This window comes from Telmatherina bonti (assembly GCF_933228915.1).
Source record: "Telmatherina bonti genome assembly, chromosome: 12".
Lineage (NCBI taxonomy): Eukaryota > Metazoa > Chordata > Actinopteri > Atheriniformes > Telmatherinidae > Telmatherina > Telmatherina bonti.
Window position 1 is genome coordinate 15214544 of NC_136610.1, and position 14162 is coordinate 15228705.

At 36.7% G+C, this 14162-nt stretch overlaps 1 protein-coding gene across 1 annotated transcript in view; it reads left to right on the plus strand.

Annotated features, from left to right (window-relative positions):
* The window catches only part of fstl5 (follistatin-like 5), a gene marked incomplete at both ends in the record, with an annotated part of 181762 nt that overhangs the window by 90814 nt on the left and 76786 nt on the right, over positions 1-14162 (plus strand). Inside the window, one exon of the mRNA XM_079250055.1 lies at positions 10766-10962. Within this exon, the coding sequence (XP_079106181.1) occupies positions 10766-10962 (197 nt within the window). The remainder of the gene's footprint in view (positions 1-10765; positions 10963-14162) is intronic.

Below are 14162 nucleotides of genomic sequence, written 5' to 3' on the forward strand. Positions count from 1 at the left end.
TTAACTCTCAAGGGACATTTTTAAACCACATGTTAAAATGTTCAAGTCCTGTAAAATATATTAAAATAACTTTTCACATTCATTTGGTGAATAAATAAACTCCATGAGTTTATTTTAGCTTCTCTCACCTTCTACCGCCTTGCTTTAAACCTTTTTATTATATTTTATTACCCCTTTTCATGCTAGTCTGTTCGACTCTTCATTTTGTTGGTCTCTCCCTTTTCTGACCGACATGAAATTAAACCTCTTATGTACTCAAACGTCTGCCAAATCTGCCAAAACATTTTAGGACATCATTTTAAACCATGAACAGTTCACTGTAAAGGAGTCCAAAACATGTCAGTTCTGCTGATGGTTGGGGATCGAAACCTTTTTCCAAGCCTTCTTCAGTGCCTGTCAGTGTTACGCTAAACTCTCTTTAGGTGCTTTCGAGAGATGTTTACCATCCAGCACCAGCATGTTCTTTTGGTTTTAGGGGCAACTCAGGTCCAATGAAATAAATTAAAATAGGGACTGCATTTCCACTTTATGTAGCTCTTTGACACCTTTGATTATTTAACATTTTATGGGTTCTTTACCTTCTTTCTTTATGGTGAAGACTGCTAGAATAGTCTTCCCCGTAGCCTCCCGGTTGTCCCCCACATGCTCAGAAATAAAAGTACATTTCAACCATAACATAAACAGCCTGAAACCCTTCCGACTACATTTGGTTTAACTTTTGTAGGTGAGACAATCTTTGCTTTTGTTTACTTAGTGTCTGTTGTTGATTTTTAACATGTTTTAGCACACTGGACTAAATTAAATATAATACTCAAACAGTAGTATACATGAAGTTAAGATGTTATTTTAACAGAGATTAGATATCTTGGTGGATATAATAAAATTCAGAGTCTCCAGGATTGCAATCATTCCATTCAAGGTAAGAGTGGCGGAGTTGGGAATAATCCATCAAAGATTAAGACATCAGGAAGAGCTCTGGTCTGGATGAAAGATGGGGGGAAGAGAATTACAACCACATTGGAGGAGGAAGCAGCGGTGACAGAGACTGAATGTGGAGAGTGAATCTGTCCTGGAGTAACCAGATGGGATGACAAAACAAGGTTCCTAAAAGATACTATAAAAAAGTGTGGCATTTTTTTGTCCTTTACTTTGTGTTTTCACAAAACTTCTTCAAAATGTTCACAGTTGGAGGTTGCAGATCAAAAATCATGAACTTGTCTCTGTAGGCTCTTCTAGTGTAAATTTATCCAAACAGAATGATAGTTGGTGTGTGTATAAAAAATATACAGCGTTATTTTGATATGATTAAATAAGATACATTATGGCGGATAAGAGAACCTTTTGATTATGTTGTATTTTTTGTGAGGTAAAATATAAATTTTGAACCTCAATTGAATATTTAGATATTTTGTGTTTTACAGCTTTAAATGTAATCTGTGGAATTTGACATCTCTGTTTGATCTCTGAAATATTGTTATAATTTGTCTGCACCTGAAGTCACTTCTGACTGTTTTGTATTCATGTTATCCTGGTAACAGTGAGGGCCTGCAGCTCCACTGCCCAGATAGCCATGTCCGATTCAGTCAGGTGTTGCAGCAGTGACACCTCTAGTTGCTCTTAAAGATTGCAATCAGTGACCTCTGATTTGGGTAGCCCAGTTGTCATGCTGTGCTTTCTTGATGTTTTGTGAATTGTGGCAGTAGCTCGGGCTCTGGAGATGGAGATGGAATAACTGGAGGGCCGGTAGCGGGGAAGATGCAGTCATGCGGAGATGGGACAGCTTCAACAGAGTTGACTTGAACCATTCTGCTGAGCTAACTTTTTCTCTGTATAAATAAAACAGTAGTGCTTTTAAGGCGGCAGATTGTAGAGGCAGACAGAGGGGAAGGGGGTTGCTCACTGTTATAGCCTTAGTAGGAGGCTTTTGTTTGTTTTTTACTTCCTCCATGATTCTTTTATTGAGGTTAGTGTGCATCTTCAGCATTGTTATAAAAATGACAGGCAAAAAAATGACTTGACATTTGAGCAGTAAACAGCCGTATTTTTCGTTTTCCTACCATTTTCTGTGGCTGAAAAAACAAGTGCTACAATAATTTACAGTAATTGCTGATTCAGCAGTTGCTGCTCTGCATCATTTGCTACAATATGCATCATTGACTGTTTATGCATGATTGTGTTAAGGGTTTCTAAAGCAAGGATTTTACTTTTTATTATTTAAGATCTGCCTTCAGACAGTCCATTCCTGTGATTGTCATTGAAAATATCCACACACATGCCCCCAAACAAAAGGATTTGTACAACCATCTATGACAAAATGTTTCTGAGACATTATAGGAAGATGAATAGTTGTTAACTGTCAAAATTAAAGCAATAATTTCTTCTCATCTTGTTTTCACATAAATTGTTTATAAAATTGCCCATAAAACAGGTTTTTCTTTTGGTTTTTTTTAATGTAGCTTCATTTATGTTATAAATCTTGAGTCATGAAAAAGAGAGGCTGACTTAAAGTTAAACCTTTTTCATTTCCCCATATTTAGCTGGATTTACACTTGTGCAGCATCTAAGTACAATAGGAGTTAATGCCAGTGAAGAGTGCTTTTTATTTATTTATTTATTTTTTTGGAAGAGTTAGGTGACTTTTAATTCTAAGAGTTGGAATAAAGGAATAAACGTGCCTTATCAGCTGTGAATAATTTGAGTATATGGAGCAGTTTGTGTTGTGGCTGGTTAGCAATTTTCAAACCAGCATGTTTTCAGAGAGATGAAATATTAATAAAAAGTGCAATTTTCTTTTATTTAAAATGTTCACTTGGTAAAGAAACCAACTGGTTTGTACTGAAAACTGTTTAGTAAAAACAACTTGAAGCACCAACTTCAACATACTGCAGTTGCTCAACAGATTCATAAAATGCTGAAAGTGAACCGTCGGTGTGATTGTGTCAGAATAGTTAGAATGCTTTACCATAACTTCACAAGCTTTACCACAGCTGTAGCAGTAAATATGTTGTCTTTGAATAATAAAGCTGAACAGTTAAAACAATGTCTTTGGTCAGTCCTTCATGATGCCAAGTGAGCCTAAACCTTTATCTTTCACAGATAACACACATGTCTGCATTATTGGACAAACTAGATAAAAAAAAATGAAGAATCACTTCTATAAAAACTCATTTTTCAATGCTAGTAAACAGTAGCTATAGACATTGGCCAGATATTGAAGTCACTGTGGAGGGAAAAGTGGCTTTATTAACCTCTTATGACTAATGGTGGAACAATTCATTAGCAACCTTCTCCAGATGCTGTCATTTATTTTATGCAGAATTAATAATGTACTAACACCAGCACTGTTATCCTACAGCATTTGCAGAAGTGAGTTGACATATTATTGCAATACATTTATGTCTACAATAATAATCTTTATCAAATGGGTGCTCATTATCTGGTCCCAATATACTTATTGGAATTAAGAATAAAAGAATATTGTCACATTGCATAGAGAAAAAGGGAAATTTGGGTCATAATGATTTTGCTATGTCAATTCAAAAAAGCTCTACTGTTATTGCATGGGGAATACCACAGTCAAACTTCTTGTTTTAGCCTTTCTTATATCTGCCTCTAGAGGCTCTTGTCAGAGCAGCTTGTATGAAGGTCATACTTTTAGTTGTAACGGATGAGTTTGAAACAGATATTTAAAGTAGCAAACTTTTTTATCTTTTATTTTATTAACTTTATTGTCATTGTAGCAATGCAGTATGGTACAGCGAAAATACAGCTTTCAGTTCTTTAACTATCAAGTGAAAGGCAACAATAAGATAATAAAATACTAATAAAACGTTATATGAATGTTTTGAACACATCTGAAATAGCCATTCGGACTATACACACATATACAGTATATATTCAAGGGATATATGCATAATCTACAGCGGCATATGACACAGTATATGAGGATTTATTGAGCTTGGTTTCTTACAGGCTGTAATCATGAGGTTTGAAGTGAATGTGAGCCTGCTATCTAATTGACTGCTGAGCAGTATTTAGCATACTTATAACTGAAGGATAAAAACTATTTTTGTCTTACTAGTCTTCATTTTTTGAAGGATTTCAAAAGTCTACCTGAAAAGCAGACATTCAACCAGTCTGTGTCCAGGATGTAATGAATCCTGAAAAATCCTCTCAAGACAGATAATATTGTGCAGTTCTTTAAGAGAAAGGGCAACTGGACAGCTGGACAACTTGTATAAAACCTGTGTAGCTCTTTTCTTTGCACTGCTGTGCAGCTGGAGAATCATCCACATAGGCTGTAGATTAGCACACTTCCCACCGTGCTGTGGTAGAATCATACCAGCGGTCTCTCAGGAGTGTCATTCTTCTTGAGAACTCTCAGAAAATAGTCTCTTCTGGGTCTTTTTAGTGAGATTAGCTGTATGAGTCTCCCAGGTCAAGTTTTCCTTGATGTTGACCCCCAGAAAGCTGAAGTCTCTCCACAGCGGTTGAACACTATCTGCCTTCATCATAAGCCCCAACCCACCTTTTTGTTATGTAAGGAAACTGGATGCAGGTCAAACTTGGGGGAGACAGATCATTGGATGTGATTTTTATTGAGTTTCTTAAAACACATGATCACTAGAAGGGTCAGTGCTGTAGGCTTGCAGTCATTCAGTTTAATTCAATTCAGTTCTATTTGTTTAGTGCCACTTCACAAGAACCTTGTCTCATGGCATTTTCAGAGACAACAATTAAAGCCAATTTATAATAAATAGCCTTGCTAAAAGAAACCAACCGATTGCATCAATTTTGACTTCAATCCAATCCCCCATCCTGGGCATGCATGAGGCGACAGTGGGAAGGAAAACTTACATTTAACGAGAAGAAAAACCTCCTGTAGAACTTGGCACAGAGAAGGCAGTCATCTGCCTAGACTGCTTGGGGTGGAGAGGACAGGAAAGGCAGATCAACATGCACCGCAGCTTTTATTCAGGAAAACCTTCGGAAAAAGGAGAAATATGTTGGTGATGGCAATACTGTCATAAATAAATACAGGGAGGAAAAGGAGCAAGGAAGTACTCAGTGCACCAGGTGGCATCCCTGTGACTGCATAACTAATGGATGACAAGACTATCCCCAACTATAAAAGCATAACCTGGACATGCAGGCTCCAACCCAGGAGATGCTTGTGTCCTGCCTACAAGAGTTATTAAAAAATAAGTTCTTCAGCTTGATCTTAAAGATAGAAAGTGATTCTGCCTCCCGAACCCACAGTGGGAGCTGGTTCAATTAGAGAGAGGCCTGACAGCCAAAGGCTCTGATTCCCATTGTACTCTTCGAGACTCTGGGAACCACAAGTAAACCTGAGAGTGAAGTGCTCTATTTGAGTTATATGGAACTATGAGATCATTGATATACAATGGAGCTTGGTCATGGAGAGCTTTCTCTGTGAGGAGAAGAATTTTAAATTCTATCCTGGATTTAACAGAGAACCAATAGAGAGATGCTAAAACTGGAGAGATATGATCTCTCCTGCAAGTTCTCATCTGTACCCTCGCTGCAGCATTATGTGCAGTCTTTCAGTGCATGTGCTGAAATGCCATCGGTACCACTGGCTTTCATACATTGACAGTTCACAGTTTGCACCCCACGTCATGCTCCTCCACCTTGTAGGTGCGTCTGTTGTCAACATATGGATGGGGTCCAGTTGTTTTCTGGGTGATTCTACAGGTCTTAAACTGGTCTTGTAGGTGGTGATGCGCTGCATTCCCCTGCACATTCCGCAGGCTTGGTCTTTCAGAGGCCTGTCTTTAGGTTGGCGTGAGCTGTACTGATTATAATCTATGCCGGGACTTCTGACTGTGTCCACTGGGATATTATAGGCATGGAAAGAATTCTGCTATGACCCATTTCTCAAAGCAACCGTCAATCTTAAGAAGGATGAACAGGCATTAGATGTTTGTCTGTCAGAAAGCACATGAAAACTGTGCAATAGTATCACACACTTAAATGCAAAACACTAGAAGAAAAACACCAAGATTCTGCATCTTTAACTCCACCATCATTCTCCAAGATGCTGTTTTTTCCTCTTAGTGTTAGCACTAAGCAAACTTGAATAATTAATGCTAGAGGTGCGTGCTGAACGGGAAAACGGATGTCCTCACATGACACAAAAAGACTCAAAACAATTAATTTTACATGTGTTTTCTTCACACAGGAATCACATGTAGAAAGTATCTCTTTATACTGATATATCTATATCTATCTATCTATCTATCTATCTAGCTAGCTATCTATATCTATCTATTTATTTATATCTATATCTGTCTCAATCTATTTATATCTATATCTATCTATCTATTTATATCTATCTATTTATATCTATTTATATCTATACAGAGAGAGAGAGAGAGAGAGGGAGAGAGAGAGAGAGAGAAAATGATGTGCACAATTTGATCGCTTCACATTTGATCGCATGACCACCATTCAAGCAAATTCTCTGCTCTGGCAAAATACTTTGACATGCTCAAGCAGCAGCAGAGTTATTTTCTGAAATGTTGTTCTTTAAGCCGTGTTAACCTAAATGAACTCATTGTAATGGCAGCAATTTCTGAAACACTGGCTGAAATTTGTGTTATCAAGTCGACTTTTTTACAAAGAAGTAGTTGTTTCACATTGTTGCTGTGTTTGAAAAGAATCAGCAGCATGTCAGAGGCATACTAAAGTTGGTCCACACATGCAGATGTGCAATGATTGACATTTCCTCATTTGGCTACATTTCCTGCTCTGAGGCTTCAGCTTCAAGTATGCCAATGGCTCTGTTCCTCAGTGACTGGCCAGCTGTGGATTTGTACCAACATATGATGGCCCTTTTTATACTAACTTGTGAGGCATTTGGATCCTCGTGAGACTTGTTAGTTCCTAATTATGGAAGAATGCGTCTGGCTGGGCATCAGACTACATGTTCATAGCTACAGTGGTTTAAACCAATTTATGTTCTTTGCTTGATGAAATGTGTGGATTAAAATTTGACAGGCATTGGAAGTCATGACTTCTAAAGTGAATCATGTGGATGCTCATGGCATTAGCTGTAACACAACAAAAGAATATTTGTTAGAAAAAGGACAAAGTATGACACTAAAGGCTTTTCACAACAGAAATAATGGTTTTGCTTTTTTATGACTGGCCTCAGTAAGAGTTTGGCTTTACTACTTGGCTCCACTACACTGGTGTTACTGGTCAAAACTACTCCACAATAGACCACAAGAGACAGGTGGTTTCGGTCACCAGCCAAATATTTAAAAATGTTGGCAACATGCAAATTTAATTTTTATGTTAAGCAGACTGTGTATTATACCGGGTTACCTATTAAGGTAACATGTGGACTGAATCTTACTAAACTTCATGCTTGTCAGGATTTCTGCTTCATGCTGCTGAAACAAACGGACACTTTTCTTTCCTCATATTTTTATTTTAATGCATAAACAAAAATATTCACATTGAAAAGTAAGTACTAATTTATTATTTTTTATTTTTTTATTTTTTTTGGGGGGGGGGGGGATTAATAGGTTTATTTTGCAAACTGGTGACAAACTTACGTGCTCCTGAATCTGTGCTCAATTGTGGTGTGATCTCTTCTATACCTAGCAGCTTGTGTTCTGCTGAGCTATTGGTGTTGACATTATTTCCATTTTTTTAGTTTCTAGTTATTATTTTGCATAAAGTTTTGTGAAAAAAATTAATAAAAAATGTTCATTTTAGATACAGCATGGCCTAACATGTATTCATAAGGGATAACCCTGTAAATTGCGATATAGTGGTACCGTGTTTATGTCTGCATTGTAGTTTATACAAGCACAAATGTTTCTACCTACACACATGTGCATGGATGCATGACTGTGCCAGTATTTGGTCCTCAGATATAACTGACCTTCATATCCCCAGGGCGCACCAGGAGCCATTTATCTTTTATTCATTATGCCATTTGTGACCAAGGCAGATTCTCTGGTTCTGCTGCATGCAGCAAGCTGCAAGCTGCAAACTGTGCTTCAGCTACTAACAATGTGTGGGCAACCGCCACTTTTGCTTTGCTGTTTTATTGTATAAACAACCAAGGCAAATGTTGTTGTGTTCCTGATCCTCCAGTTGGTTTATTCCCTGTTGTGGCTTTCACAACACATCTTACCCACCTCCTTTGGTGTTGTTCACACCCTGATTGTTGCAAGAAGCTTCAGACATAGTCTCAGCAGTTCAAACATCTGTCAACATTTAAGTGTGCGTCTTGTTCACAGTTTCAGCTGCTAAAACAAAACGAAGAAAGGCTCCAGAGCTTTGTGCTGTTTAATTCTCTCCACCTGGCTATGCATGCTTGAGGCACGCGGTTCTGCCAAGTTATTAGAAAACAAAGTGCTGTAAGATATTTCCACTTAGCATAACAGATCCAATTAAGCTTGTTTTTAAAAACACACAAGTATGAGATAATTGCGAGAAATACTACAGTCTGTCTATGACATCACAAGCTCCTGGAGCAGCTTTAAAATATTTTGGGACAAATATAGTTGTCAATAAATAAAAGATTAAAAAACATAAACCCCTGAGGAATGTTTTGGGTTCAGGAAGGGGAAACTCGCTGATTTCCCACAAAGATTGTGATTCCTAATATGCTGCTCAACGAAGGTCACAGTTCAGACACTAAACAGCATTTGCATGATCGCTTGTATTCTTTATGGGATAGCACACATTTGAAAACATTTTAGTTTTTCTTTATTATAGTACCACAACAATCTGGCAGAGTAAGAAAAAATATTCATCAGCTACCTTGTTGTATTTTAATGTATCAAGTTTTTTTTTTTTTTTTTACCTATATTTTTAGTATCTAAATAATCTGGTGTAAAATGGATCTCCTCTGTTGTAGAATATACACAACAAAACAAGTGTTCTGCTATACATAAATACGGAACAATCTGGGAATAGTGGTAAAATTTCCACATTTCTTAAGAATTTATAAGGTCACAACGAACTGAGAGGAAAAAAGACTTCATGGCTTCTGTTAAAGCCTGTTGGTTTCCCTGACAGATAAAAAGAGAACTTCTTCCAGCATCTCATCCCCACATGATGGTTAGCATTGGGATCACATCAAACATCTCATTTCAATTTTTAATAATTGCTCTGGTTGTTATGCTGCGGAAATACTGGAGGAAATTTATATGACAAAGATGAGATCCTTCACATCTAATAATGACATGTCATTGGTTTCTGGGTTTGCTCTGATTCCACTCAAGTAGTTATCAGCCCTAAGTGAGCACCCAGTTCTACAGGGGGAGAACTCTCATTAGTAGGCTCACTAAATCATTCTCGCTTGATCATCCCCTAAAAAGTTCATTTGTCTTGTACAAGACAGCATGTAGTGGATTGCATTTATAGTTGGTGATCACATTGCAGAATCTGCCAGAGATGGTGCTGTCCTCCCCAGAGTGTTGGAAAGCATCTCAGTGAACTACAGAAAATTTCTCATGGGCTGGATGACATTAGCTAAAATATTAGAAGGAAAACACTTCCAGATGCAACAATAAAACATATGAACCTCAACTTTTAATCATTATTTTCTCTTTGGTTGGTACTCCTCTTTGCTCTGCTGAAGCTTTTATGCAGTTGACTTCTTGATACGCCGACTCTCTTGGGGATCAGTCTTGACAACTTTATGATGGATTTATTCATCAGTATGTTTGTGTTTGTGAGGCTGCAGAGTTAAAATGTTGCCTATCTGTTGCTGCTGTTTCTCCAGCTTGAAAATAATCCTTTGCATTTGTTATGATGCAGACAGTGATTGGCATGCTCAGACTTGGGTTTGCTTAATATAAAAAGATTGTTGTTAATCATGTCATTCAGCTGGGAGATTCCAGTTTGTTTCTGCTCTAAATGACATGGATTTGAAACATTGCATCCCATTTCATAAATACTAACTTGGATATTTAGTAATTTTGTTTTGTTTAGTTTTTTTAAGCTCCTGAGATCATGTAGGTATTAATTAAACATCTGATTTTAGGCACCTCCATAAAAACGCAACTTTCTAACGGTTTCCTACTTGTTTGATAAAATCAAATCTAACTTTACTGATGAAGTACTTTTACAATAAAATGTAACAGTGCTTTATAAATTGCAAAAGCATTTGATGGCATAGTGACATTTACAGAGAATAATATTAGGCTGCCTTTGTTTACCAAAACATGTTCAGTTTCAATGGCTAGTACAGCTAAAGGTACATTTATTTGAAAAAGATACATGTTGTAATAAGTTTTTCTGCAACTTTATCGTGTCAATCAGTCAATAAACTTATTGGATGGGACAACACAAGTTATTAAACATTTAAGAATTTGTGTTATCAAATTTACATTTTCTACGTAATGTTACAACTAACTTTCACTTTCTGCACAACATCACACATCAACAACCAGATATAAACACATGCAATGTTACTGATTCAGCAAACAAACACAAGACAATATTGGTAAGACAGAGTAAGAGAGAAAGTGACAGAAGATGAGGCCAGGGAGAGCATCTGACTGACTTTTACTGGCTGGAGAGAGTTCAGAGTACAAGTAGAATATGAGGATACTAAATTAGCTGTTCTCAGGGGATGCAGATCATTGTCTGTGTTTAACATCTGGAATATGTTTAGGTAAAATTAGATTAGTAATCTAATATTCTTCAGTCATTGCTAAAGTATTGACTTTACTCTTCTTACAATCATTTTGACTGTCCCTTATTCTTTTTTCCCCAGATGACGACTGCAGATTAACTGACTACCACCGGCTGAAGACCAAACTTTTGGATTTGCACGACAAGCGATACATGGGAGCTGCAGTCCATGGAGCTCACAAAGACAACATGGTTGCCAAGAAGCAACTGGTCGATGTGATGTTCAGACGCTTTGATACAGACAACAACGGCCAAGTAGATGCCAGCGAACTCTCACAAGTAAGAGTATTTTCAGAGATGCATACTAAGACACGTCTTGGAAAGAAAACAAAATGCATATTTACGTTGAGTAATGTCAACGCTGATTTAAAAAGATTTCAATACAATATTTAGGTACCAAAATTACAAGATGCCATTTCATTCTAATGACTCTTCTTGTCTCTACAAATGTAACAATATCATTGTCAAAGCATTTAAAGTAACTTTTTTCTGTTACCACCTTGTCCAATTTATTGATCTTACCCTTCCCTCAAGTATCTGTTCTGCATAAATCTATGTAAACCTTTTGAAAAGCGGTGGGGGTCAAAAGAGCTTTATGCTCATGGGAGGTAGGCTTTGCTCCACTCTGTAAAGACAGATGTTGTAAAAGAGCTTTTTTGTGGCTGCTGTGAGAACATTGTATATTCTCAACATAATATGAGAAGTCTGTGTGTATCTAAAGACTACTTTTTTATACAACATATTGCAATAATTGGAAGGACTAACTAACCTGCTTCTCTTTTGCTTATTTCACATACGGACGTAGGCAGTTTTCAGATGACACTGTTGACAATTTGTTCCACAGCTTTTTTACAGTTGCTTTCTCAGATCGTTACTTGACAACAGGAGATTTTTTTTTTTTTTTTAAATACACTCTCATGGCTAAAGATGTAATGAAATATGTGTGTGAATGATTCTATGAACCAAACCGGATAAAGGAAAAAGTGGCTTTTATTTTAATCCAAAAAATAATGCAAAAACAGTTTTATAAAATAAATGAACAATCAGGCCCCAAAAAGGGTCAACATACTCAAATGACTGGTACAAAAAGGAACTAAGAGTGCATTCACATCAGGATAGTCAAATGAACTAGGTCTGATTGGAGTGGCTGATCAGCCCAAACAAAAAGACACAAAAGATTGGCATTCAAAAATCTAAGTAAGCTAACAACCCCCCAACACACACATGCACACACACAAACACACACTCCACTACCCGCTGATGAGAAATGGTTGGGTCCAATTAGCCGCCTCTTCCTTGTGGCCACCTGCTGGTTCACAAGCCAAGGGACTGGAGCACTGAATCTCGTAGGAAAGTACAAATAAAAAACAGTAAATGTGTGCCAATTTTAGAATAAATGTGTTGCTAAATGATACTTATGTCAGACAAAATTTTATTGAGCTGTAAATTAAATCCAAGTCGAAAAACCAAAATGAAATGTATGTGTATAGCCAGTTACAACTTGTGTGGTTGTAAACACGCTCTACATGCTCTACTTAATTCAGGTAAATGTTTTGTTGCAATATATAAGCTTTTCAAACACCTAAAAATGCTTTTTCTAAAGACAACACACATAGACCATACAGTTCTATATTTCAACCAAAGACTGATAAAATCTTTTACAATATTTCCAAGCCCTACATCACACTGACATTAGCGGATGATACTTTTGTTTACATTGATACCACATGTATCTGAGTTTATCCACACTTGTAAGGAGCAAATGGAAAACAACATTGAGGCCAGAAGGGGAAATAAGGAGTAAATCTTGCCAGCACCGTCATTATCTACAGTCATCATTGCCTAATTGATTCTCAAGAGACTCTACAAACACTGGATGAAACATGTGCACAAGACGTCTTTGGCAAATCCTGCTAAATTTCTTGTTTTTGCATTTCGCTTCTCTGGAACTTTTCAGAAAAATCTCAGGACCCAGTGCACCAAACATTATCTTCCTGCTAGTTCAAAGAAAAGATCTCAACTGCTCTGGGGTGTGCATTGACAGACTCACTGCCATTTGAATATCATGCAGTGTTGAGTTCAAGGTATTCAAGTACCTTCTGTTTTTGCCATAACTCCACATTATTTATGTATATTTACATATTTTTGCATTAAATGGTTCCCAATTCAGCACGAGTGCTCTTTATGCTCAGAAGAGAAACAGCATTTTTGAAAAAAAATATATTTAACTTTTCTTAACAAGGAAAAGAAAATCCCATCGGGATTAGGAGTCAATTTTACTATGGAATTGGGGTCCAAGATAGGCAGCAGCAAATACACAAACAGAGTTACACATGTCAACCCGTTAAAAAGTCAATTAAAAACAGAAAGTTACATTTACAAGAAAATTGTTTTAAAAAAATCGATTTAAAAGCATACCATACAAAGTATGGTTGTGTGTGCATTATTTGGTATTATTAGTTGTTATGTGATTTTTATCATGACATTTTACACCCCCTGAATGTTTTGCTGGGTAGATTATCAAATCCTTTGTAAATCTACTTATTCTTTTCCAAGCTGTATATATATATTCTGTACAGTTTGAATAACAAATGCTAATCCTAATAAACATCCAGACAGAGTTTATGTAAGAATTCCTTCAGGACTGCTTCGGGCCTTTCTCACCATATTTTACTCTTACAAATTCAATAGTTATACAGTGGCAGATGTCAGAGAGAACCAGTGACATAAGAAGGGAAAAAAAATTAGCAATTTGTCCAAACTTAAACTTTTGCACAGACAAACTGTAAAAAAAAAAAAAAAAAAAAAAGAAAGAAAAATCTTTTGAGTTCTGCATGCTGATTATGTTTTATCAAAATCACAGCATGTTGCTGACGGTAATTATCAGACTAAAGTGGCTTTATTACCATGATATATTACGTTGTAAACAACAGCTATTCAATCAATCAATCATTCAAAGTTTGTTTCTATAGCACGTTTCATGCAAAAGAAGCACAAAGTGCTTTACAGAATAAAAAGCAAAACTAAAACAAGATTAAAAACAAGCCTTCACAGATCTGTTGTGGGGTAACATTTTCTAGACATAAGAGAGTCTGAACGTAATTATGGAGAGGGTCTTTTAATGGATTTTATCTTGGTTTATTAATTGTTCCTTCAAGATCTAATTGCATAGTAATTTATTTCTATGTCTTATTTTCTCTGTAAAGGATGGAAGTTAGAGGCTTCACATTCCCCCAGACTGTTTTTAGGAGAATTAACTTTTTTATCTAAAGGTTTTGTTGGGTGGCAAAACGTGGATATAAATGTAAGCAAGAGAATAAAGTAAATTGCATTTATCCTCATCAAGTCCCTGCAGACAGAAATCCCACATTGATCATTTATTAGAAACACCCAACTAAGGCTGCCACTGTTGTGCCATAAAGCAGAAAATCCTTCACCTTGGCTTACTTGACACGGTGGAGTGTGCACATGAAGAGGCT